This window comes from Callorhinchus milii, unplaced genomic scaffold (genome assembly GCF_018977255.1).
Source record: "Callorhinchus milii isolate IMCB2004 unplaced genomic scaffold, IMCB_Cmil_1.0 Scaffold5, whole genome shotgun sequence".
In the NCBI taxonomy this organism is placed as follows: Eukaryota; Metazoa; Chordata; class Chondrichthyes; order Chimaeriformes; family Callorhinchidae; genus Callorhinchus; species Callorhinchus milii.
The window spans coordinates 4,690,163-4,717,457 of record NW_024704746.1 but is presented as its reverse complement, the minus strand read 5'-3'; the positions used below and the strand labels follow the sequence as shown (position 1 = coordinate 4,717,457).

Sequence of the window (27,295 nt, the reverse complement as noted above, 5' to 3'; positions counted from 1 at the left end):
TATACACTCTTTCCCACCACCACCCCACCACCCCTAAATTTGAAACAAAGTTCACTCCCAGTGAATCCCTATTCCCTGTATCCCTCATGATATAACAAACCTCATCTCTCAGTCTCTAGCAGACTGTCATGCTGTCTCTCAGTCTTACCCGCTTTGTCGATCCAGGCGCGGTAACCATTCAACTCTCGCTCAATCTGCTGCTGCCGGCGCAACTTCAGATAGCATCTCCTGTTCTCCACTCTTTCTCGTTCCTTCGCAAACTCCCTGAGGAAGAGGTAGATTACGAGTATTAGGAGAGTAAAGCTAACTCCACTGTGGATCCCGTATTTCCAGGTTAGCTCCAGCATAGGTTAGTTAGAGAGTAAAACTCCATCCTCATTGTTTATCCAGAAGTCCCAGGTCAGCGACAGCATACATTAAATGCAGAGTAAAGCTGTTTAAATAGTCCATCCAGTAGGATACCGCACAGGATATATAGAGTGGCGAATGGAATGGGGAGAAAGAGAAAGTGAGAGAGGTTAGGTAAAGTTCTCATAACTCTATTTGAAAAGGTGTCCGACAATTCCCCCAGATAAAACTGGTCAGCCACATCGTAGTTAAGCCTGTAAGAAAATCACAGGCCACGATTTTCACGGAGCTGCCGCTCGGCCCAGGAGGCAATGGGAGAGCTGCTGGCAGGCTCAGCGGGAAAGGTGGGGGGGTGCTGCCCTGTACATGCCCCGGCAGTCGCACTGGCACTGCGGGGCCAACAAAATCCTTTCTGATTTACAGAAGGTCTACGAGGTCAGATTTGCTGCCTTGGGCCGGGCTGGAGTTCCAGATGTATCGCCTTATCACGTCTTTGATAAATATCCTATAAAGTGAATTGACCGTATATTTTGTGGGCGAAACGCGAAACAACAGTCGTGGATTGAGTAAATTTTTTTTAAGGAATTATTACCCTAGGAAAAGCAATCCGCCAATCAACTAACAACTACCTACTGCTAGGTAAACAGAGGTGGGTGGAACACAGAAATTTGTCCAATGTTTCGCCCTGGCCGGGAATCAAACCAAGGTTCTCTCGATACGAGGCAAGGGCTCTAACCACTAAGCTACAGGACTCTCACAATGAAAGCGTGGGATGGGTTGATGGACTGGCAGATAGTCCAATGGAAGCACATACTCACTTTAGGTACTTGAACTGACCACACCAAAACTGAAACTTTAACAGACTATGGCCACAACATTTGGACTAAAATATCACGATTTTCTTACAGCTTTATTCATGGCTGTTTGTGAGTCACTGCTGTGAGCAAATTGACTGCCATGTTCACATGTAAAATTACAGTCACTCCACTTTACAATAAATCCTGTAAAGTGCGTCGTGAAATATTGATGACATGATAAGATGCAATATCAAACACAAGGATTATTATAAAACCATAGAAATTTACAATATGGTTCTTTCACCCATAAAGACAATCTCTTTGAAAAGAGTTAATTATTCATTTCCATTCATCTTGCTCATCACACCTGGTAGAACATTTCAATCCCTAACAACTTTGTGTAAAATAAAATCCTAAAATTATTAAAAAATAAATAATTCAAACAGCTGGATGATATATTTTGGCCTTCAAGGGGGTGCATCTGTTCCAGAGATGCTGACAGGATTGCAGAGCTTCTGTTTACAGATGTTATTGTGTTGTTGGCAGACTCACCTGGGGATCTTATGCATTGCACTTGCCAGCTGGAACACTGGGCCACTCAGTAGAACATGATGGGTTCTCTCGTGCGGAATCATGGTTCTGCACTTCTGAAGAGAGGACATCAAGGCTATTGATTGGAAGATGCGAGAGGCATCAGTCCCAGTTGTTGATTTTTCTCAATACGTGGGGTTTATGGTCCAGCTTTTGCTTGGACATTATCCTGAGGGAATGCACAGAGAAGGGGAGAAGGGCACACTTGTCGTGCTTGTCTCTCTTCGATGACAGCGATATCCCAATGCAGGTCAAGCTTGCGGCATATAAGACCTGTGTCTAAGCAGGACACAGGTCTTTTGTAGGCGAAACGCGGCAACCAGTTGCACACAGCAATGTCCCACAAACAGCCATGGAGTGAGTGACCAATTTTTTAATGGGAGGTGGGGTGGATTGTTGGCCAGGATAACGGGATAAACTCCCTTCTCTTTTGAAATACTGTCATGAGATCTTGAACATCTATGAACAGGCAGAGTGGACCTCGGTTTAACGTCTCATCTGAAGGACAGCTTCTCTGACAATGAAACATACCCCAGCACTGCATTGAAGTGTTAGCTTAGGCTATGTGGTTCCAAGACTCAACGTGGGCTGGAACTCACAACCTTCTAAGAGGAGAGAGTGTACCACTGTGCCAAGCCGATACACAAACCAATGTAAGCCAGTTCACCTTGGATGCCAGGTAAATTGGACAAAAAGCGTGGCCCTGATTCATTTGTATTCTTACCTGTTTTAAATATGTCAGTTAATTTGTACAACAATCCGGTTAATCCGGACAAAATGCCACGCTGGTTGCTGCTGAATGTACTCACACGCGCCTTCTGTATCAGGAACACCTTCATTCAGCCATGAGCAGGTCCAGGATGAAGATGGGAGGAGTCAAATTATAATTGATTGGCAGTGGACTCCTTCCATTCTGGAGTAGGGGTGTCAATCATTGATGGGGCGGAGGAATGGGAAGCAACAAAGGATGGAATGGGAAGAGTCAAATCGTGATTGATAGTTGAAGCCGCTTGTGAATGGGTAGAGTGCCCATCCGTCCACAAGTGGCTTCAGGCAGTTAACCACCACGGAACCACCGCTAATTGGTCTCTTTCCCGTCCAATGGGAACAACAATGGGAGGGAGGAGACACCACCGCTGCTCCTCTGCTGGGCGTGAAGAGGTAATGGAACCATGGTTAGCCTCGGACGTCACATAAGCCGGACAAAACGGCTGGCCCCGATGTGTCCAGCTTAACCGGCTTCCACTGTATATATGAGAGAGCCAACAAGAGAAGTCCAAACACAGATCCTGCGTACCCCATTAACTAATCTTTGCTAATCCAACAAAGATCCTTTAATTTTCATTCTGCCACCGTTCCTTCACCATTCCTCAATTCATTTTAGAACTTTTCAATCAATCCCAAGTGCTTAATTTTGGCAATGTTTGTTATCCGACACCTTATCAAAAACATTCCTTGAATCCAGGTTTAACAATTTGAGATTATTGATTCTTTCAGAAGTTCTAGTCAGATATTTAGTTGATGGACTTCATTGAAGTGCGATATGTGACACAGGACACTTACCCAGAGAGCACCCCAAGAACCAGGTTCAGCACAAAGAAGGAGCCGATGATAATGAGGGGAATGAAATACAGCCAGTTCCACAGGGCGCCCAAGGCATCATTAGTCTGAAAGATTATAAGAGGAGAGCAGGTTCACCCATGACACGACAGGCATATCAGTCTGTAGCACCATAAGGTGGTTATGCTGTGAAGAGCAGTGATGCTGAGGGGGAGAGAGTGTGACAGGGAAAGAGAGAGAAAAAAAACACACTGATACTGGGAGAATGATAGACAGACAGTGATGCTGGGAAAGAGAGGGGAGAGAGAAAAATGTGGGGTAGGGGGGGGAAGAGGAAGGATGAGAGAGAAACAGTTAGTGATGTCAGGGAGGAGAAAGGCAGGAGGTGATGTCGGGAGAGAGAAAAGAGAATGACACAGCTAGTGATGCCGAGAGGGAGAGAGACAAGAGAAAGTGATAGGCTGTGATGCAAGGGAAAGGGGGAGAGAGAGGGGTGGTGATGCAAGGAAAAGGGGGAGAGAGAGGCTATGATGCAAGGGAGAAGGGGAGAAAGAGAGGCAGTGATGGTGAGGAGAGGGGGAGATAGTTGGTGATGACGGGGAGAGGGGGAGAAAGACAGGTGATGATGTTGGGGGCTGGGAAGGAAGAAAAGACAGAGAGACAAAAAGTAATGCTGGAGAGAGGGTCATGTCAGGGTGGGGGGAGAGGGTCATGTCAGGGTGGGGGAGAGGGTCATGTCAGGGTGGGGAGAGAGGGTCATGTCAGGGCGGGGAGAGAGGGTCATGTCAGGGCGGGGAGAGAGGGTCATGTCAGGGCGGGGAGAGAGGGTCATGTCAGGGTGGGGAGAGAGGGTCATGTCAGGGCGGGGGGAGAGGGTCATGTCAGGGTGGGGAGAGAGGGTCATGTCAGGGTGGGGAGAGAGGGTCATGTCAGGGTGGGGAGAGAGGGTCATGTCAGGGTGGGGAGAGAGGGTCATGTCAGGGTGGGGAGAGAGGGTCATGTCAGGGTGGGGAAAGAGGGAGAGAGAGAGAGATGGTAATGTCAGGGTGGGAAAGAGGGAGATGATAATGTCAGGGTGGGGAAAGAGGGAGAGAGAGAGATGATAATGCCAGGATGGGGAAAGAGGGAGAGTGATAGATGATAATGCCAGGGTGAGGAAAGAGGGAGAGAGAGAGAGAGAGAATGATAATGCCAGGGTAAGGAGAGAGAGATATGGTAATGCCAGAGTAGGGAGAGGGAGATATGGTAATGCCAGAGTGGGGAGAGAGGTATGTGGTAATACCAGAGTGGGGAGAGAGATAGATGGTAATGCCAGGATGGAGATAGAGAGGCTGTGAGGCTGGGGGGGAGGGGGGGAAAAGATGCAATAATGCCAAGGAAGAAACTCACTCACGTTGTATAGGATGGTGGTCCATCCCTCCATGGTGATGCACTGGAAGACGGTGAGCACAGCAAAGAGGATGTTGTCAAACTGGGTGATTCCGTTGTTGGGTCCAATCCAGTATTCACACACCATACCATCTGGGCAGAGTCGGGCCGGTCCCTGTGTGCCACAAGGGAAGGGCAGCTCCAGGCCTTCTCTGGCTGTATAACAACATAAGGGCCTGTGGTTTATTGATTCCTCCTCAGCTAGCTCGAGTCCAAATCCCTGACTGGACAGGGCCTTGGAACGCCCGCCCAGCGTGATGGTGCTATACAAATGTAATTTTGTTTTGTATCACAGTCCTAAGTAATACTCAGTCTGACCCTGGTCTTGCCCAAGACCTACTGGTGTCTCCTACTCACACCATGCTGACAAGTGTAGTGAGTAAATTCATGTGGGTGAATTCAGTGAGTGTGTAAGTGCATGCTGGTGTAATCAATGAGGATGTAAGTACACTCTGGAAAGCGCATGCATGTGCAGTGAGTGTGTAAGTGCAACTTGCATTTATATAGTACCCTGCACTAGGATTACGTCTTGGATCGCTTCACAAAGATGGAATTGGATGCTGAGTGAGATAGAGGAGGGAGGTAAAACAGGAGATTTTTATGGTGAGGTTTAAAAATAGAGAGTGAGTAGGACGGAGGGGTAGAGAGGGATGGAGTTTTGTGTGGTGATTGTGTGTTTTGTGAAACGGGGCAGCTACAGGGGTGTACCACAAACAGTCGTAGATTGAGTGACCACAGCATTACTATTTTTTTTTAAGGGATTATTACCCCTGGAAAAGCGATCCGCCAATCGACTAACAATCGGAACCTACTTACTGCTAGGTAAACAGAGATAAGTAGATTAAGAAAACTTGCCTAAGGTTTTGTCCTGCCCGGGAATCAAAAGAACAAGTTGGGTGGTCCTAGCTGGACAAGCAGCAGTAAAGCTTCCAGACAGCACTCTCAATAGCAAGCTATGCGTTTTTAGCTGGTTAGACCCCACAGTTAACCCAACGTACACTCTGCAGACCCCAAGCACTGGCTCTTGCCAACCTGTACCTAATAATCTCTGGATTTAGGTAAGAAGAATGCTTCAGAGTTAGAATGCGTATTCCATTCCAATAAATATGTCTGGAATTTCCATGTGTAAGTGGAATGCATGGAACTCTTAGTTTGGTTTGGCTACATTTAAGAATGGTGATGGGTTTCTGCGTGTGTCAAAAACCCAGCGGACCAAAAAACATGGAACGTGTGTAAGTGCACATTGTGGGTACAGATATGTAAGTGCACAATGTGTGTCAAAGATGTGTAAGTGCACAGTGTTTTGTACAGGGAGTATGTAAACTGCACGCTGCTGTATATAGGAATTGCGTAAGTGCACATGGTGGTGTATGGGGAGTGTATAAGTGAACGTGGTTGTGTACTGGGAGTATGTAGGGGAACACCCTCATGTGCAGGGAGCACTTAACTGTATGCAGTGTATGCTCTGCGAGGGGAGTGTGTGAGTGCAGGCTGACGTGTATGGAGTATGTAAGTGCACACAGTTGGTGCTGCACTGACCAGAGTCGTTGGAATAGCAAGTGCGATGTAGTATGCCGTTGTAAAATTCCAAGCCAATGATGGCAAACATGAGGATAGCAAAGAAGAGCAGCAGTCCGATCTGCAGCAGTGGCACCATAGCCTTTATAATCGACTTCAACACGATCTGCAGGCCTGGTAAATAGTACAGGTCAGTTCACACAATGGACACACCCACTCACATACATCACACCACTGTTACGCACACAGCCCTACCACCCACCCACATCCAAATCTCCAAATACACAAGCTATGAAGGCTTCAAAGGCTGGAGGGTTAGTCAGTGTGCTGTGTTTTATCCAGGACTCCAAAATCAGCTTTTACACTGAATATATGCATAGGAAAGTTCCCTCTACACTGTCTATCTAGCACTCCCAGTTAGTTACAGAACGGCTTAAACACAGAGTAAAACTCCCTCTACACAACAATACACCTTGCATTTCTGGAGCATCCTTCATACAGAGTAAAAATCTCGGAATGCTTTAAAAAGATGGGGATAGACACAAAGGGAGAGGGGTGAAAGGGAAGGTCGCCATTGGTTGAAAAGGTAGGTTTTTAGGTAGGACTAAAAGAGAGGGAGGGAGATGGAATGGTAGAGGAGGGAGTTCCGGGGGTTAGGACTTAGGAATTGAAGGCATGGCCACTAATGATAGCACAGTAAGGATGCACAGCAAGCCCCAGTTAGCCGAGGAGAGGGAGCAAGTGGAGATCTAGAATATCAGAGATAATAATAATAATCCTTGCATTTGATATAACGCTTTATCTTGTCTTCGAGACGATCTCAGAGTGCTTCACAGAGTATATTGTAAAGTGAATTCACTGTATATTTTGTGGGCGAACCCCGGCATCCAATTGCACACAGCAGTGTCGCACAAACAGCTATGGATTGAATGACCAAATTATTATTATATTTAAGGGATTATTACCCCTGGAAAAGCGATTCCTACTTACTGCTAGGTAAACAGAGGCATGAGGAGTAAGGAAACTTGCCCAGCATTTCCCCGTCTGGGAATTAAAACCAGGTCCTCTCGCTTGCGAGGTGAGTGCTCTAACCACTAAGTTACATGACTCCTCATAAGGACGTGCCATTAATTTGCAAGTGAGGGTGTTTACATTGAAATCAATTCACTGGGCACAGTGAAGACTGGCAAGACTGTGGTATGGGATGTGAGGAGTCTGTGCTGGGCAAGGATGGAGGTTTCAGAGTTTTGGATGAGTTGCAGCTTGTGAATGGCAGATCTGAGGAGATCAGAGTATGCCGGAAAAGTTTAAGGTGACATAACAAAGGAATGAATAAGTGTTCCAGCAGCGGTGGGTGTGAGACAGGGACGGAAGTGAAAATGAAGGAAACATCTTTGGCTATAGGCCACATGAGAAGGGAAAGCTGAGGATGGAACTGGACACCAAGGTTGCGCATTGGTTCAGTGAATTTGAGAGAGAGGCCAGTAAAAGTGAGTGGATCAGAGCCAGAAGGGAGAAGATATTGATGGGAGCCAAGGAGGATGGCTTCTGTTTTGTCCATATTTAGTTACAGGAAATTACAGTTCATCCAGGCCTTAATATCTGACAGGTAATTGGACAGAACATTAGTGGACTTGTAGTAGATCTGAACGTCATCCGCATGCATATGGATGTTAACCCCGTGCCTGGAGAAGGTATCGCCAAAGGGAAGAAAATATATAAGGGAAAGGAGAAGTTTTGGATAAAGCCCTGAAGTACACCACAGGTGACCAAGTGAATGCAGGAGGAGAAGCCATTGGAGCAGATGAAATAGAGGCAGTGGGTCAGTTAGGATTGGAATCAGGAGAGAGAGGTGCCAAGCAGTGGCAGATGAGGGAAAAGAGATGATCAAGGAGGATAGAATAGTTAATAGTATCAAAACTGGCAGAGAGGTCAAGGAGAACAAAGAGGCAGAATAAGACTGACAAGGACAGCACTCCAAAGTCAGCACCGCTTAGATAGCGTTTCATTGCCTTGTCGCTCAGTGTTGAGATTTGTTAGAGATATCAGACAAAAGACTGTGTGACTCACTGGGAATGCCAGACACCAGCTTCAGAGGTCTCAGCACCCGCACAGCACGCAGTGTCCGCAGGTCAAAGTGCGTCTCAGCCGTGGCCAGGATCCTGGAAGAAACAGAGAGAGAGAGAAAAAGAGCAAGAGTGAATGTTCCACATTATTCCGCAAGCCACTATGTTTGAAACAGTAAATGGAGAGACTATAACAACAACAAATTGCATTTATTTCAAGAGGAGTGGGGGTCAAGGGGGAAAGATGATAGTCACGGGATAAAGTTCCAGAATATGTAAACTTGATTTTTGTTTTGACGGTAACAGAAAGTTAGGTGTCATTTAGTAGTCTCCAGTGCAGGGTTAGAGACTGGGAGCGTGTCAGAGAAAGAGATAGAGAAAATCAGAGACTTAGAGAAAAACAGGAATGTTTCTCACTGGTTGTCCAGCTAGGACAATCCTACCCATTACGAGCTTTGCCTTGCAGCAAGACATGAGTGGGATGAATCTCTGCGCTATGGGTGTCTTCCCAACTTAAAAGATGCTATGAAAATTTAAATTTGTAATGTAAGAATCTACATGCTGCAAGAGCCATTATAACTCAGTCTTATTTTACAGACCTAACTATATAATGGGATTCAACTGTATATTGTAGCAGGTTTGGGCTTCCAATTCAGGAAGGAATTCTAAGTTACAGAGGGTACAACACTGATTCGCTTAGATGAGATAATATACAGACTGTAGGAAAGAAGCTGACCCAAATCAGGGCTTTTCCATTGATATTATAAAGATTCATTAGGATTGTGAAGAGGTATGATAAGGCAATAGGAAAAAAACATTTATTGTTAGAAAAATCAGAGGAGAGGTTAGGAGTTTCTTTACTAAAAAGGTTGTCAGGGTTTAGAATTCCTTACAATAATTGTTTAAAAAAAATGATTTGGGTATGATCTGAAGACGAGCAATGAGGGAACAAGGTGGAGGGATTGAGGCGGGGAGTTTCAGAGGGTCAAAGCTTAGTGACTGAAAGCATAGCCAATAGTGGAGCAGCATCAAAGGATATGCAGAAGACCTCAGCCAACTAAGCAGAGAGCGGGTAGAAGAGTAGGGTGTGAGAAGGACAGAGGTAGGGAAGTGCCAAGATATGAAGTGATGTATAGGTGAATATGAGGATCTTGAAATTGATTTGTTCTACAGCAAGGAGCCAGTGGAGCCTGGCAAAGATTGGATTTATCGGGAAACTGGCGACTTTTAAATAGTTGGACTTTGTGAATGGTGGAGCTGGGGAGACCGGCATTATTAATAATAATCCTTGCCTTTGATATAGCGCCTTATCACGTTTTAAAACATTTAAATACATTTTAGTAAATTTGAGAAATTGAGGCGGAGGGTGAAGTGTGAATGAGTATTTCAGCATCATTGGTTTGAGGTATGGTCATAATAATAATCCTTGCATTTGATATAGCGCTTTTCACGTCGGGAGGACATCCCAAAGCGCTTCACAGAACACACTGTAAAGTGAATTGACTGTATATTTGTGGGCGAACGCGGCAGCCAATTGCGCACAGCAATGTCCCACAAACAGTCGTAGATTGAAATTGACCAATTTATTATTGTTTTTGGTTTTGGAGGGATTATTATTAGGCTCTGTGTGGAGTAAGGAAACTTGCCCAAGGTTTCGCCCTCTGCCTGGAATTGAACTCAGGTCTCTCACTTGCAAAGCGAGTGCTCTAATCACTGAGCTACAGGTCATACGTGAGAGATACAGTAGAGTTGGAGGAAAATAATCCTGGTCAGGGAGCAGATGTGGTTAGAGGAGGAAGCCATGGGGATTGAACCTGACAACAAGAAATTACATTTGTATAGTGCCTCAGAGATTTGGATCTGAGCTGGGGGTTGGGATCAGAAGGGGTGGAAGGCAGGAACAGTAGGGGTAGGAGGGTGACCAAAGGCGGAGTTGAAGAGGAGGGTCTTGACACATGGCTTGAAAGAGGCAAGAGGGAGCAAGGCAAAGTGACCGTGGGATAGAGTTCCAGAGGGTAGGGCCAGAGAGGTTGAAGACCCGACCACCGATGATGGGGCAGATTGGGCGGGGAATGTGGAGCAGGCTGGAGCCTGCTGAGTGGAGGGAGTAGACAGGTCGATATGGCGTTAGCAGGTCACAGAGGTAGGAAGGAGCAAGGCCGTGGAGGGCTTTTAAGGCGAGGATGAGGATTTTGAACTCTATCCTCTTGGGGGATAGGGAGCCAGTGGAGCCGTGTAAGGTTGGTGGTAATAGGGTGCCGGAGAAGACACAAGCTGTTGAGTTCTGAATGATCTGCAGCTCGTGGATGCAAGAGTTGGGAAGGCCGACAAGCAGGGAGTTGGCGTAGTCGAGCCTGGATGTGACAAGTGCATGAATGAGGGCCTGAGGAGAGAGGTAGTGGCGGAGCCAGGCAATGATGCGGAGATGGGAGAAAGCACAGCGGATCATGGCATGGGTGTGCGGTAGAAAGGACATTTGAGGGTCAAACAAGACGCCAAGGTTCCAGACTGGCTCAGCTAAGTGGAGTGTGGATCCGTGAACAGTGATGCTGTCAGTGCCTGAGGTGTGGAGGCGCGGACTGGAGCTAATCAGCAAAGCCTCAGTCAGAGAAAAGTAGGATTTGCACCAGTCAAGGACAGGACTATGAAGGTTAAGGTAAGAGAAGAGGCGGTGGAGGAGAATGAAATGGTCAACAGTGTCAAAGGCAGCAGATGTCAAGGAAGATGAGGAGACAGAGGGAGCCCTGGTCACAGATGAACAGAATGTCATTTGTCACTTTAACCAAGGCTGTTTCTGTGCTGTGAAAATGCCTAGGTTGCGCACAGGTACAGTGAGATTAAGGAGGTTGGAGCCACACGTAAGAAGACAATTGTATAGGAAGTATGAGAAGTGTATTAATCCAAAGGTTGCTTAATGTTTAAGCCCTAGAATTATTGAAATGATTTGAAAGTGTGTAAGGCGGAACATAGCTGGAGGTGTGTGATACACTTCATTGTGTGCTGAAAGCAAGAAGTGTTTGATAGTTGAGGATGCCATTGCTCCCCCGCCCACTCAATCTTGACCTGCTCTGAGCTGGCTCAACACACAGCTCCTCAAAATACTACACAAGAGATTGCTTGGTTGGAATCTCTTCTTGGTTGTATCCCCCAGTCAGACTGTGGGGGTGCCCTACACTGGTGTTTGCGAAATACTTTCCAGCTAATTTGTGATAATTGCACATGATGGGAAAAGAGTCTCTTATTATGAGCTCAGTGGCACTGGAGCTCCCAATCCTGCAACCAATTACTGCTCCTGCAATTATCCTTGTATGAATGAGCGTGCATGTGCACTTGCGATCCCTACTATCCTTAATAGGGAGCTGGCCACAGTCTCACAGTCAAACTGAGCCTCGTAGCCAAACCTGGCTTCTCCCACAAAACACAAAGTCACTTTACATATATTCTGTGAAGTGCTTTGAGACATCGCGAAGATGTGATAAGGCGCTATATCAAATGCAAGGATTCTTATTATTTCAGCATCTCACAGCCAAACCTGGCTACAGCGCCTCACAGCCAAACACACCTTTAGCATCTCACAGTATAGAAAATATAGAATGGAAGCAAATAAGATTAGAAAGGACATGATGAAAGATATAATTTCTTATATTTCCTAGATGAGGACATCAAAGTTAATATATCTAAATTCGCGGATGACACAAAACTAGGAGGAAGTGTCAACACAAAGGACGACATTAAAAAAATGCAGCAAGACATAGATAGGTTAGGTGATTGGGCAGGTAGGTGGCAGATGAAGTATAATGTAGGGAAGTGCGAAGTCATCCACCTAGGTAGCAAAACAGTAGAGCGGGTTATTTTTCAGAAGGGGAGAGATTGGAATGTGTTAGAGTCCAGAGGGACTTGTGTCCTTGTACAACAATCACAGAAAGTTAGTCTGTAGGTGCAGCAGCAATTAGGAAGGCGAACGGTATGTTAGCATTCATTATGAAAGGATTAGAGTATAAGAGTAGGGAAGTCTTGCTTCAACTGTATAGGGCCCTGGTGAGACCACACCTGGAATACTGTGTGCAGTTTTGATCTCCTCATTTAAGGAAGGATGTTCTTGCCTTGGAGGGGGTGCAGCGTAGATTTACTAGGTTAGTACCAGGGATGAAAGGGATGAGTTATGAGGATAGGCTGACCAATTTGGGCCTATATTCTCTAGAATATAGAAGAATTAGATGGGATCTTATAGAAACCTATAAGATAATCAAAGGGTATGATAGAGTAGATAGTGGGAGATTGTTTCCCCTGGTTGGAGAAACTAAAACCAGGGGTCACAACCTTAAAATCAGAGGCAGCCCTTTCACTCTGAGTTAAGGAAAAACTTCTTCACTCAAAGGGTGGTGAATGTATGGAAGTGTCAAAGGGCTGTTGACGCTCAGTCCTTGAACATATTCAAGACTGAGATAGATAGATATCTTATTGCAAAAGGGATTAAGGGATATGGGGATAAGGCAGGGTCAGGTTATTAGCTGGAGTTAGATTAGAAGATCAGCCATGATTGAATGGCAGGGCAGGCTCGAAGGGCCGAATGGCCTACTCCTGCTCCTACATGTTATGTTATAAACCTGACCATAACTGCTTTCCTTCACCTCCACCACATAGGCAACATCCATTTGTATTCAAAATTCGAAAACTGCTGATATAAATAATATTTCCGATGAACAAGTTGCCTGGTTACCACTGACTTAATTTATTCCAGATAGTATGTGACTGTCTGTGAAAATTCAGTTTCCTTGTGTGATTCAGTTTTGGTGATTTTGTTTTTGAAAAGTAATGCTTTTAAAAAGAAAAAAGATTCGGTCACTCAATTCAAGACTGTTCGTGGGAAACTACTGCATGCAATTGGCTGCCGCATTTCATCCAAAAAATATAGTCAATTCACTCTGCAGTATATTCTGTGAAGCAGCTTGAGACGTCTCAACGATGTGATAAGATATATCAAATGGAAGCATTATAATTATTGCCTTCCTCCAACTATACCTCATACCTACACTGCTGAAATCCTCATCCACACTTTCGTCATCTCTCGTCCCGATTTCTCCAGATCAATTTCAAGACCTTCACACTGAACTGCATATCCTAGCACCTCCCAACCTCTCCAATCTCCAAATACAAAACCTCCTCATGAAAAATGAAGATATGTTAAGAGATACTGAATGAGTATTTTGCCCTAGATTTTTACAGAAAAGTGTGATAGTAGTCCTTGCATTTGATATAACGCTTTTTCTCATTGTTGAGACATCTCAAAGTGCTCAACAAGAGTAGTGACTGTATTTGTAGGCGAATGCAGCAATCAATTAGCATACAGTAATTTCCATAAACAACCATGAAGTGAATATCCAATTTTATTTGGGGGAATTATAAATTACTGGTTAGGTCTCAGCTGGAATATTTTGGCCAACTCTGGGAACCACATTTTAGGAAGGATGTTAAAGCCTTGGAGAGAGTGCAAAGGAGATTTACCCTAATTATATCAGGGATGAGGTACTTTGGTTACATGGAGGGACTAGACCCTGAGCTGTCCTTTCTCCCTCACATCCGCACCACAACTGGCACCGCCTTCCATCACCTCCGGAACATCGCCAGACTACGGCACTACCTCACCCCTCACGCTGCTGAAACCCTGGTCCACGCCTTTGTCACCTCAAGGCTGGACTATGGGAACTCTCTCCTCGCCGGCCTTCCCACCACCTCCCTCCACACTGCAGGTCATTCAGAACTCTGCAGCTCGTGTACTGTCCCGCACCAGACACCGCGACCACATCACTCCCACCCTCGCTCGCCTCCACTGGCTCCCCATCCCCCAGAGGATTGATTTCAAGATCCTCATCCTCACCTATAAGGCCATCCACGGCCTTGCTCCCTCCTACCTCTCTGACCTACTATCCCCCTACCTACCTGCCCGTACCCTCTGTTCCTCCGGCTCCGGTCTGCTCCACGTCCCCCGCCCCAATCGCCCTACCATCGGTGGTCGGGCCTTCAGCCTCTCAGCCCCCAGGCTCTGGAACTCCATCCCCCAGTGCCTTCGCCGCTTCCTCCCTCTCCTCCTTCAAGGCCGGTCTCAAAACCTTTCTCTTTGACCGTGCCTTCAGCTCCCCTCTCGACTCTCTTCCCCTCCTCGCTCCCTCCCTTCCTCCCCTCACCCTGACCATTTCCCCCCTCCTCGCTCCCTCCCTTCCCTCCCGTCACCCTGACCATTTCCCCTCTCCTCGTTCCCTCCCTTCCCTCCCCTCACCCTGACCATTTCCCCCTGCTCGGGTCCTGACCCAACTGTGCAGCGCCTTGGGACGTCCTCCTGACGTGAAAGGCGCTTTATAAATGGAATCTTGTTGTTGTTGTTGTTGTAGAGAAGGTGAGATTATTCTCCTTAGAGCAGAGAAGGTTGAGGGAAGATTTAATAGAGATTTAATACAGCTTCTGTGCTGTGAGTTGTCTTTGATTCTCTGAATTGTTAGCCAGGGCACCAGGAGAAACTCCCTTTTCTTTTCCAATAGTGCCATGGGATGTTTAAAGCCCATTTGAACAAAAGATTTATGCCACAATTTCGGCTATTACTTTTCAGTGAATACATTAGTAGTTGACTGTCCTAAATCAACCCATATCTTTCTTAGTGTTCATTGTTATTATTCTATGTGAACGGTGCTATATAAATGCAAGTAATTGTAGACATTGAAATAAATTCACTGGAAATAGATATCTAAAAAGGAATAATTTGTAGGATTATGGAGAAAAGGTAGTAAATGGGACTGAATGGTTTGCTATTTCAAAGAGCCAGCACTGATCGGCCAAATGGATCTTCTTCTGTGCTGAAATTTCTATCTCCATCTCTCTCTCTCGGACAGTCTCCTTCTCTTTCTGAGATTCTCTTTCTGACACTTTCTCTATTTTGTATGACCCAGACCAGAGTAGACAAACCTGCTGAAAAATAACAATGACGGTTCTGAAATGCACCCATAGTCAAAACTCAATTATAAAGGTTAAACACAATATGTGGATAGCCACCTTCTCACAGACGTGAGTGAGGTACAAGACACTCACCCACTCAGCACCACTATAAAGTCCATGGCATTCCAGCCATTCCGCAGGTACGAGCCTTTGTGGAATACAAATCCTAGAGCAATGATTTTGATTCCAGCTTCAAAGCAAAATATTCCAATAAAGTATGGCTCTGTATCTTCCTAAGAATAAAGAAAAAAAGCATATTAACCTGTGTTTAAACACATCGAAGTGCCATATCCACATACTCAGGATATTCAAACATCAGCCGATGAAAAAATTCTGCTACTCCCTCACTGTTGTAATAATTTGCCTACAAAATACATCCTGCCATCCCCACCCACTTCACTCCTCTGCATTCCTGCCCTCCTCAGGTCCAAACCCTTGATTGTCCAGAGCCTTGGGACCTCCTACTGACATGACTGTCACTATATAAATGTCATTTGTTGTTGTTATTGTTACCATGTCTTAACCTTTCATAATCGTCAAGATCTCAATCAGGTCTATTGAACCTTTCAGTGCCTTACATTGAACACAGAACATGTCAGTAACACTCATCAGGGTTGCAATGAATATTGAACACATCAGTAACATGCATCAGCCTCACTCAAAATACTAAACGTTTTCTTACATGCATCATCTTTGAGTTAAACACCAAACACATCAGCAACATACATCAGTCTTGTACCAAATATAGAACACATCAGTACCATCCACCATGCTGAATATTGAACACATCAGTAACGCACATCAGCTTTGCACCCAATACAGAAAACACCAGTAAAATGCACCAGCTTCGCATTTGAACACAAAACATGTGAGTGATACACTGTCCTCGTAATGAACCTGTCAATGACACATAAATACTTTGTGCTGTACATGGAACACATCAGTAATACTCACCAGCCTTGTAGCCATGGGGGTCTTATCTCCTTTGGGCAGATGCTGTTCAAGTGCCAGAACGATACAGTTTGCGATGATTGTGGCTAAAATCATGTACTCGAACGGAGTGAAATTATGTTAAGGAAAATAAGCCAGACAAGCACAGCCCAGCACCACCCAGCCTGATCACACCCGAGACACCTTGCCCCGCTGAGACAGCCCTGCCAGCCAATCTGGCCCCTCCCCAAGCCAGCCCTCACCTCCCCAACAAAGATTCACCCCAACACAGGGCAGCAGCATGAATCCAATCCCTCCTTTTCCTCATCTCGCCCATAAATATACAGTCAATTCACTTTACAGCAGATTCTGTGAAGCGCTTTGAGACGTCTAGAAGATGTGAAAAGCGCTATATCAAATGCAAGGATTATTATTATTATGTTATCTGCAGACAAGTCAACTTCTTCATAGGTGCAGATGACACCCAAATTTATTTTTCTACTTCTATTCTTGATTCCAGGTCTAATCTATTTACTTCTGTCAGCTGTCAATGCCTGGATGAGCCTCAATTTTCTACAACTCAACATAAATAACTTCCTTGGTTACCATCTCCTCTCTTCTCCTTTGACCTCAATTTCCAGTCACTCTCCTCAAACTCATTGAACCAGCGTGCAACCTTGGCAACTGCCCCATTACACCCTACATAAAACCTGTACCACTGTAACAGCTTAGCTATACCAGTAACAGCCCTGTTAATTCCCACATAAACTCAGTAACACTGCCTTATCAGACCCCCACATAAGCATAACAACTTTACATAGCACCACTCACACAGCGCTTCACAGTGGCAGAGCACAATGCCAAGCCAGGGGGAGAGGGGAGGTAACCATAAGCTCAGTCAAAGAGGCAAGTCTTCAGGTGCGATGTGAAGATGGCTAAGGAAGGGGCAAGACAGAGGGATAGAGGAAGAGTGTTCCAGAGAATAGTGTTTGGAGAATAGTGGCTGAAAGTGTTGCCACCGATGGTGGAAAAAAGGTACGAGGAGGACGGAGCCAATCGAGCGGAGGTAGTGGGTAGTGGGAGTAAGCATGTCAGAGAGGTAGGGAAGTTTCAGGGCATGAAGGGATTTGAAAACAAGTGTGAGGATCTTGAAATCGATCCGTTCAACGATAGGGAGCCAATGGAGCCTCACTAGAACTGGTGTAATGAGGATACGGAGTTTAGTACGGGTATGTAGGCGACCGGCAGAATTTTGGATCGGCTGGATTTTGTGGATGGTGGAACTGGGGACACTGGCGAGGAGAGCATTTGAACAACAAAATTACATTTCTAGAGAACCTTTCACTTTGGGAGAACGTCCCAAGGCGCTGAACAGTCAGTGTTTCGGTCTGGAGCTGGGGGTCGGGATTGGGTAGGGTGGAGGGCGGTGGGGGGATGCAGGATGATTGAAAGCACGGTTGAAGAGGAGGGTCTTGAAATGGGTCTTGAAGGAGGCATGGGAGGGGGCAAGGCGAAGGGACTGCAGGATGGAGTTCCAGAGGGTGGGGGCAGAGTGACAGAACACCCGCCCGCCAATGGTGGGGCAGGAGAGGCAGAGCAGGTGAAACAGGTCGGAGCCCACTGAGCGCAGGAGCGGGCACGGTGGTAGGGGGTTAGGAGGTCGCAGAGGCAGGGGGGAACAAGACCATGGAGGGCTTTGAAGGCGAGGGCCAGGATCTTGAACTGTATACTCTGTGTGATGGGAAGCCAGTGGAGTCAGGCGATGATGGTGGTGATAGGGTCACAGAGCCTAGTGCGGGAGAGGACACGGGCTGCGGAGTTCTGAATAATCTGCAGCCTCTGGAGGGAGAAGTTGAGGAGGCTGACAAGCAAGGATTTTGCAAATAGTTAAACCTCAATGTTATGAATGTGTGCACGAGGGTTTCAGTAGCCTGCAGTGTGACAGTGGCGGAGCCGGACAATGTTGCGAAGGTGGGAGAAGGCAGAGTGTGTCATGGCCCGGATGTAGGGCAGAAAGGATAGTTGAGGGTCAAACAAAACGCCACGGTTCCGGATTGGCCTAGCAAGGTGGAGTGTGCATACATGGATGGTGATGCTGTCAGCGCCTGAGGTGTAGATGTGCTGACAGGAGCCAATCAGGAGAGCCTCGGTCTTGTTGACGTTCAACTGAAGAAAGTTAGGTCTTATCCAGGACTTGATGTCTGACAGACATTCTGTCAGGGCAGCAGTGGTTCTGGACTTTGAATAGTCTAGGCGGGAAGTGACGAACTCCTTGAGGGATTTTAAAGGTTAGGATAAGGATCTTGAACTCGATCTGCTGGGTGATGGGAACCAGCGGAGGTAGGAGAGGATGGGAGTGATAAGCTTGTGGAGTCAAGTGCAGGAAAGGAAATGAGCTGCAGCGTTCTGGTCTGGTCTTCTAGTGAAGAGTCAGGTGAGCAAAGTTGGCGTAATCGAACCTGGATGTGATGAATACATCAATAAAGGTCTCAGCGGCCTAAGGGGAGAGATAATGGCGGAGCAATATTACAGAGTCCAAATGTGAGGTTCAAAGACAACTGACATTGGCCCTTGAGTGTGCATCAAGGTAGTTTGATGCTGTCAACATCTGTGGTGAGAAGGCACTGACGGGAGACAAGCAGGAGAGCTTCCATCTTGTCAATGTTAAACTGAAGAAAGTTAGCTCTCATCCAGGACATTATGTCCAACAGGCAATCAGTCAGAAAAGAAGTGGTGGTCCTGGAACTACGGGTGGAGGCAGAGAGGTAGAGATGGGTGTCATCCGCATACATGTGGAAGTTAACCCCGTGTATGTAGATGACATCGCTGAGTGGAGCTGTAAACATTAAAAGGAGGAGGACCTTGAAGAGCTCTAAGGAATGCCATATGTGGCGGTGCAGGGGCGGAAGGAGAAGCCATTCAAAGAGACAAAGTGAAGACATTGGGATAGGTAAGAATAAAACCGGGAAAGAACCATGAAAGTCGAGCTGAGGGGAGAGACAGTGGAGAAGGATAGCGTGATAGCCTGTCATGGGCGGCAGCGAGATTAAGAAGAACGAGGGGACAGAGAGAACCAAAGTCACAGATGGAGAGAAGAGATAGACATTGGGACTTTGAACGGATATACGCTATGCTGACACTCCATTGCGGTTGTGGAGGAGGTGCTGGCCTTCAGATGAGATGTTAAACCAGGTCACTTCTGCTGTATAGATGGATGTTAAGCTCCCGTTGCACTATTCAAAAAGAGAAGGCGGCTTCTCCCGGTGTCCTGCCCAACAATATCCCAAATATAATTGGTCATTCATTTGCTGTTTGTGGGACATTGCTATGCACAAATTGACAGCCACTGGGGTGAGGGGCTTGGGGGAAATCTGGTCGAGCGAACCAAAATTTCTGGCTAAGTTTAATTGCAATGCAGATACTGGCATTTACTGGCTTTTTTCATCACCACTTCATTTTGGAATCGTTTGAATCCCAAGAGGGATTCAAACCGAATCAAAGTCACTATCCCTGGCCACTAAAGGCCAGCAAGCATGATAAGGCGGGGCCGGCAGGTGTCTTTATGCGGCTCTGTGGAATTATTTTTTATTAATTTCTGTTTCAGACCCGGTCCAGCAGGGCCTGAATTCTGTGTATGAGGATTAGACTCATATAACTTTACAGTATGACCTGTGAAGCCCTTTGAGACATCTTGACATGATGAGGCACTATCAAATGCAAGGTTTATTATTGTACTACCACCTCCCCCTGTAACATTGCCCTAGTTACTACACGCACACACAGTAACACTTTTCTGTCACACCTGGTAACACTGCCCCTTCTCTCCATATACACCAAGTAACAAGTAAAGCAGTGCGCCCAGTGTATTGCATAGCTGTAACTTGGCCATATGTGGGAAACTACATCGGACAAATTCACAAATCCTTAATTAGATTATGAACAGCAGCCATACATTGCCCTATACTGCAATGCAGCTACGACCTGCAGCCAAACATACAGCAATACATCCATGCAGTAATCCACCTGCGCAGGAATTTACCCTAAGCCTCCAATAAAAACAGAAGTTGCTGGGGACATACAGCAGGTCAGGCAGCATCTATGGAGAGAGAAAAGTGAGTTAACTTTACTTTCCTCTCACCATAGATGCTGCCTGACCTGCTGCTTGTTCCCAGAGACTTCTGTTTTTATTTCAGATTTCCAGCATCTGCTGTATTTTGCCTTGTTTACCCCAAACATCTACCTGTCTTCCTCCCTTTTAGGCTCCACCTCACCTGTAACAGTTAATGGCAGACTGCCAGGGCTAGCTCTTGCGCATTACAATTTTTGGGCAGTGCCTAAACTTAGTATGCTGGATGGGACAGAGATACTCCTGGCAGTCTGCAATCTTCCTTATGGGGTTACCTGTAACCCCACAAGGAATATGTAATGCAACAAATGAGTTCAACTCCATCCATGAATAGAGAAAATTCCTCAATTACTGAACAGGGCAGGGCCAACCGAAGGTAGAGTAATGCTGGGGCAAATAGAATGAGCATCATACAGATATGTTAGTTTTCTGACTGGGGACTTGACTCCCACTGCTTGAGACCTGATTTCCAGCGTTTCTAAGAAAAGACATTTAAATCTGTGGATTACTGTAATAATGCAAAGCAAAGACTGACTGGAAACTGGAACAGCAGCTTGGTGTAGAAAGATCGTCAAAGCTTGTTTCTGGAACTTGTGAGCTGAGGTTTAATCCTCTCCAACTCCAAGATTTGCCGTGGAATGGAACTGTGTAAAGTAGCTCTACCCTGTATCTAACTTGATGGATAGTGGGCAGCGAGTTTTACCCTGTATCTTATCCATGCTGTACCTAAACTTGGTACGCTGGATGGGACAGTGTGTAGGCAGTTTTACCCTGTAACTGTACTGTAGGTGAGCTGGAAGTGTTGGATGGACAGTACAGGGTGCTTTACTCTGTATCTGATCCATGCTGTAGCCAAACTGGGAGTACTGGATATGGCTATATTGAATGCACTTTAGAACCTTAAGCACAGAGGTAAGGCATCAAGCCCTTTGCTGGCTCCCTCAAAGAGTCATCTACCCATTCTCTGTTTTTTCCACACTGACAGTTGAAGCATCAATTACCTGCAGCTAGGAACAGTTCACTCTCATTGCTGGTGCTTTATGTTTTACCAATCTCCTCAATTTAAGGCTGTGTTCATATTGTCATTGGCCAAAACAGAGACTGGAACAAGTGGAAACTGGAGTACAGGAACAAAGCACGCTATAGACATTCAGTGTCGGGTGGGGGAAAATGGTGGTTAAGCTGTGGCGGTATCCCTAGAGACAGAGATTCGACACCTTTCTATGCACTGATTGTACTCCCTGCTGCATCTGTATCTGTGAACATCACCACGCTATATTATCACATTTACAGGCACCTCAGGAACACTTTGCATCAATTATTAACACAGCACCACAAACTAGCACAATGACCCTCTAACTATAAACATTATTAGCACTGGCAATTTGCCCATCTAAAATAACAATTGGATACTAAATGTACAGAGATTATCTCACAATATTTAACCCTTTAGATTATCTGATTAGGAATCCAGCCTAGTGAATCCCGATCAGATGCCCCCTACCCCTCCCCTAGCAGCAGAATGGAAAGACTCTGTTATCACGGCATATAGTCTAAACCTCCTCCCACGTCTGCTGTTAACCCCATCTACATCAACCCTCAATTATGCTCTAACTCACCCCAAAATCCCTTATTCTATACGTAAACCCCCTGAAATTTTTAATTAAGATTCCAGCTTGTAACTCACTCACAGAAATCCATTATTCTATATATAATCCCCCGCAAATTCCTCAATTAGATTCCAACCTGTAACTCACTTTTGGGGATCCTTTGTTCTAAATGTACCCACCCCGAACCCCTACATTAGATTTCAGCCTCTCTTACAATGTTCTAAATGTATGTATGTATGTATGCATATGTAGATATGTGTATCTAGCTTGCATATATAATTCTAAGCAGAACATTTTGTAGCTGAAGGAAGGAGTGTCTGATCAGAGCACATTGAGTTGTTTGCAGTGTGCAGTGAATATAATTGGAGAGATGCGTTGCCATGGAAATGGTGCTGAATGCTATATAATGTGCATGAGGCAGAGGCTGCACTGAGAAGTGTTCCTTTGAACAGCTTCAGTACTTGCTGCAGTGTGCAAATGCAGCAATTCTGAGTGAGAATATCCCAGCAGCAGACATATTTATAGATAAAACCTGTAAAGTGTGGAGCTAACACAGTGACAGACAGTGTGAGTAAGGAGCCTGGATTTTAAGGGGAAGTGTGAAGCTAGCTCAGTCACAAATCCAGTGAGTCAGGAACCTGTATTGATTCAGGAATAAAACCTCTGTGTTGAAAAAACACTGAATATAATGTCTGTGTGCTTCGTTCAGGGTTAAATGTGTTTATTGTCTTTCACCAGTGTCACACACCAGGCTGATCCAGAATTTGGGGAAAGACTGTAAACAGAGGCACCTCAGTATACACACATGTGCACATGCACGCTCACACAAGCACTTCTTCCATTAAGTACATTGTCACTACACTAGCACACTGGTCAGCCCTTGACATACTCTTTGACACTCTTGATCTTTGACACTCATTTTCACTGAGGTTTGGAACAGACACATGCATCCACAGATGCAAACACTTCCACACTTAAACACTGCAAGAGTTAATTGTGATTACACGCACTCCACATATGTTACACAACGAAGCCAGCATGTGGAGGCAGAAAAGTAGCAGGTGCCAGAATGCTGAGGATGGGGGTGGACTTGGTCTCTCACCCTCACATAATAGTGTTTGTACGCATTTAGTAAACGTTACAATGACTGGAAAGGCTGTGGGGCAAAGAAGCCACATGAAAGTGATGCATGGAGTAATACAGGTTGCAACACACATGGAAGCAGTACACTGGGAGAAAAGCTTCATAGCCTAATGCAGTCCCAGAGACTGGCATGCAATAAACAGAAGAGGTGGAGATGTGAGAAGTGGGGGGCTGTTGGTTGAGGAATATTTATAGTTCAGACCCTTTTATATGAAGCACAATGTTCCTGGAATATTCTTACAGCAGGCATTCGGCAGTCTAATGTGGTACTACCACCAAAACCACAACAGAGAGCTCAATCTCCGCACTAACTGGGACTAAGACTCTGTGTGGACATGGAAACAGTGCAGATAATGGATCATCACAAAATAATTGCCTACAGACTTCTTCCATTAGCAGTTACACTGTCACTACACTTACACACTGGCCAACCTACACTTCTTGCAGAAGTCTTGGAACTCGCTGTTGCACCCATCTTCTCTCACACCTTCCCCTCCACTCCATGTTCAAACACCTACAAAATGATTGACTTCAAGATTTTCATGCTCACATACAAATGCATTCATGCCCTAGCACCTCCCTACCAATCTTACCTGCTCATGCCCACTTTTCTGCCAGCCCTCCGTTCTCAGTTAACACAGGCCTGCAGCCCCAAACCTTCTGTACCACCATCAATGGCTTCAGTCACTACACTCACAGCTTGTGGAACTCCTGTCTCAATCCCTCTTTATCGACCTTAAAATTCCAACTTAAGACCTACCTCTTTGACCATGCCTATGGTCACACCTCTCCCTTTTCCCTTACTCAGTGTCTAACGCTGCCACTGTGCAATGCTCCGAGACTCTATCCTACCTGAAAACCATTGTATAAGTGCAAATTGTTATTGTTGTTAACTCTGCAGACCAAATTGCTAATTGCTAAAAAGCTTGTTCAACACTGCTATCAATGGGAAGCTATGAGGTTTTAGCTTGTTAAATTCCAGCAATTACCGCCAATGGGGTTCCCAAAGCTGTCTTTTGTCAACCTGCGTCTCGTGCTCTCTGAGATTAGGTAAGCAATATGCGTCTCTTCAATGATAGAGAGTACATATTCCAATCCCAGAATCAGGGAATGTCCAGATATAGGGGGTATACAGTCTGTTTTGGATATTCTTAAGCAATGGTGATGAATTACCACTTGTGTCAGACCCCATGTTGACTAAAAACAAATCAGTAACCACTCTCACTAATTCACACTGTCAGTGCTTGCTCCCTGGTCACTCACTCACTTTCTGACTCACTCTCAGTGATCCCTCCCTCATTCCCATTGATCCCTCCCTCATTCCCATTGATCCCTCACTCATTCCTATTGATCCCTCAGTCACTCCCAGTGATCTCCCGCTCACTCATTCCCACCCAGTGATTGATCACCTACTCACTTGACAGGCATCACTATCATTGACATACCCTGACCCACCGCCCACCGACTAACATGTACCCCACACCCAACCCCGAAAGCCATTCCCTCAAAAACACCCTACATCCCATAAAGCCCTCGACACAATTCACCCCGCAACCCACCCCTACAAAGCTCACATGACACCCCGCAACCTCCACGTATCTCACGCTACAAATGTAACCCATCCGCCACGGAACCCACCCCTACAAAACATCGCGCCTGGTCTCCCACCCTCACACCCACTCTCCACCCTCATGCAACATTCCCGGTCCCCAAATTGATGCCCACACGACATTCATTCCGCACACCTGCTCCCCTCACCTCACCCTCCCCACCCCGTGCCACCTCACACGCGTCCTCAGACCCCCCCCCCACCCACACACTATTACACCTCACGCACTCCCCACCTTCAACCACACTCACTATCCTCCCACACAATCTCACGCTCCAAAACCCCACACCCTCACACCCTCCCTCATCACTCACTCCCACTCCCCACTCCTCACAGACTCCACACCCTCCCTCCCTCCCTCATCACTCACTCCCACTCCCCACTCCTCACAGACTCCACACCCTCCCTCCCTCATCACTCCCACTCCCCACTCCTCACAGACTCCACACCCTCCCTCCCTCCCTCATCACTCACTCCCACTCCCCACTCCTCACAGACTCCACACCCTCCCTCCCTCCCTCCCACTCCCCGTGCCCACTCCTCACAGACTCCACACCCTCCCTCATCACTCACTCCCACTCCCCGTGCCCACTCCTCACAGACTCCACACCCTCGCGCAAGGTCCCCGCACTCGCACGTGCTCGCTCGCCTCACACCCTCACACCCCCTCACACCCCGCCCGCCCTGACCTCCCGCCCTGACCTCCCGCCCTGGCACCACCGGGAGGATATGGCCATTCCACCAGTTTACGCGCGTACCTGCGGAGCGGGTTGTTGTCGGGGAGGATGAAGAGCGCGCGGTTGGCGCTGAGGCAGGAGCGCTGCGCGGGGCTGGGGTTGTAGAGAGCCATGGTGCGGGCTCGCTGTGCCTTCGACTGGCTGTAGCCCGGGCCCGCGGGCGAGCCATGCCCCGAGCCCGGTCCCGAACCTGCCACTGAGCTCGCCAAGGACCCCACCGGCACCGACACCTCCTGCCGGCTCCTGCCCAGCTCCGAGCCTCCGTCCCCAGCTCCCTGCATCTCAGCCACCGAGTCGCCGAAACGAGCCATCCTGCAGAGAGAGTCGCAGCCTCAGCCTCGCACAACCACAGTCAGACTGACTGCCGCTGTCACTGCCGCCCGCGAGCTGCCAACCGCCACTCACCGCCCGCCCGCGAGCTACCAACCGCCACTCACCAACCGCCCGCCCGCCCGCGAGCTACCAACCGCCACTCACCAACCGCCCGCCCGCCCGCGAGCTACCAACCGCCACTCACCAACCACCCGCCCGCCCGCGAGCTGCCAACCGCCACTCACCGCCGCCCGCCCGCCCGCCCGCGAGCTACCAACCGCCACTCACCAACCGCCCGCCCGCGAGCTGCCAACCGCCACTCACCGCCCGCCCGCGAGCTACCAACCGCCACTCACCGCCCGCCCGCCCGCGAGCTACCAACCGCCACTAACCAACCACCCGCCCGTGAGCTACCAACCGCCACTCACCAACCGCCCGCCCGCCCGCGAGCTACCAACCGCCAACTCACCAACCACCCGCCCGCCAGCTACCAACCGCCACTCACCAACCGCCCGCCCGCGAGCTACCAACCGCCACTCACCAACCGCCCGCCGCCCGCGAGCTACTAACCGCCACTCACCAACCGCCCGCCCGCCCGCGAGCTACCAACCGCCACTCACCAACACCCGCCCGCCCGCGAGCTACCAACCGCCACTCACCGCCCGCCCGCCGCGAGCTACCAACCGCCACTCACCAACCACCCGCCCGCCCGCGAGCTACCAACCGCCACTCACCGCCCGCCCGCCCGCGAGCTACCAACCGCCACTCACCGCCCGCCCGCGAGCTACCAACAGCCAACCGCCCGCCCGCGAGCTACCAACCGCCACTAACCAACCACCCGCCCGTGAGCTACCAACCGCCACTCACCAACCGCCCGCCCGCCCGCGAGCTACCAACCGCCACTCACCGCCCGCCCGCGAGTACCAACCGCCACTCACCAACCGCCCGCCCGCCCGCGAGCTACTAACCGCCACTCACCAACCGCCCGCCCGCCCGCGAGTACCAACCGCCACTCACCACCCGCCCGCCCGCCCGCGAGTACCAACCGCCACTCACCAACCGCCCGCCCGCGAGTACCAACCGCCACTCACCCGCCCGCCCGCCCGCGAGTACCAACCGCCACTCACCGCCCGCCCGCCCGCCCGCGAGTACCAACCGCCACTCACCAACCGCCCGCCCGCCCGCGAGCTACCAACCGCCACTCACCAACCGCCCGCCCGCGAGTCAACAGCCAGCGCCACGCACTCACTGACTCTCACACTCAGTGCACTAGTGAGTGAGTGATTGTGTCAGTGAGTGGGTGAGTGATTGTGTGAATGAGCTGGTGATGGTTCTGTCAGTTGGGAAGTCAGTCACTCACTGATTCACACTCACTGAATGGCTGACATACTGATTCACTCATGCAATCATTTATTGACAGTCACTCGTGTACACACTCGTTCACTGACATACGCATTTACCGGCAATCTCACACACACACACAATCTCTCACACATTCATTGCACAATCACTCACAGGCACAATTACTCACTG

The 27,295-nt window shown here is 47.8% G+C and overlaps 1 protein-coding gene across 1 annotated transcript in view; it reads right to left on the bottom strand.

The window, feature by feature from the left end:
- LOC103184804 (probable voltage-dependent R-type calcium channel subunit alpha-1E) overlaps positions 1–25,761 on the bottom strand; it is a 77,301-nt gene extending 51,540 nt beyond the window's left edge. Inside the window, exons 1-8 of the mRNA XM_042335343.1 lie at positions 25,445–25,761; positions 16,250–16,355; positions 15,389–15,528; positions 8,313–8,404; positions 6,264–6,416; positions 4,690–4,880; positions 3,300–3,403; positions 149–264 (exon numbers count right to left, since the gene is read on the bottom strand). Of these exons, the coding sequence (XP_042191277.1) occupies positions 149–264; positions 3,300–3,403; positions 4,690–4,880; positions 6,264–6,416; positions 8,313–8,404; positions 15,389–15,528; positions 16,250–16,355; positions 25,445–25,761 (1,219 nt within the window). The remainder of the gene's footprint in view (positions 1–148; positions 265–3,299; positions 3,404–4,689; positions 4,881–6,263; positions 6,417–8,312; positions 8,405–15,388; positions 15,529–16,249; positions 16,356–25,444) is intronic.
- Positions 25,762–27,295: the final 1,534 nt, after the last annotated feature.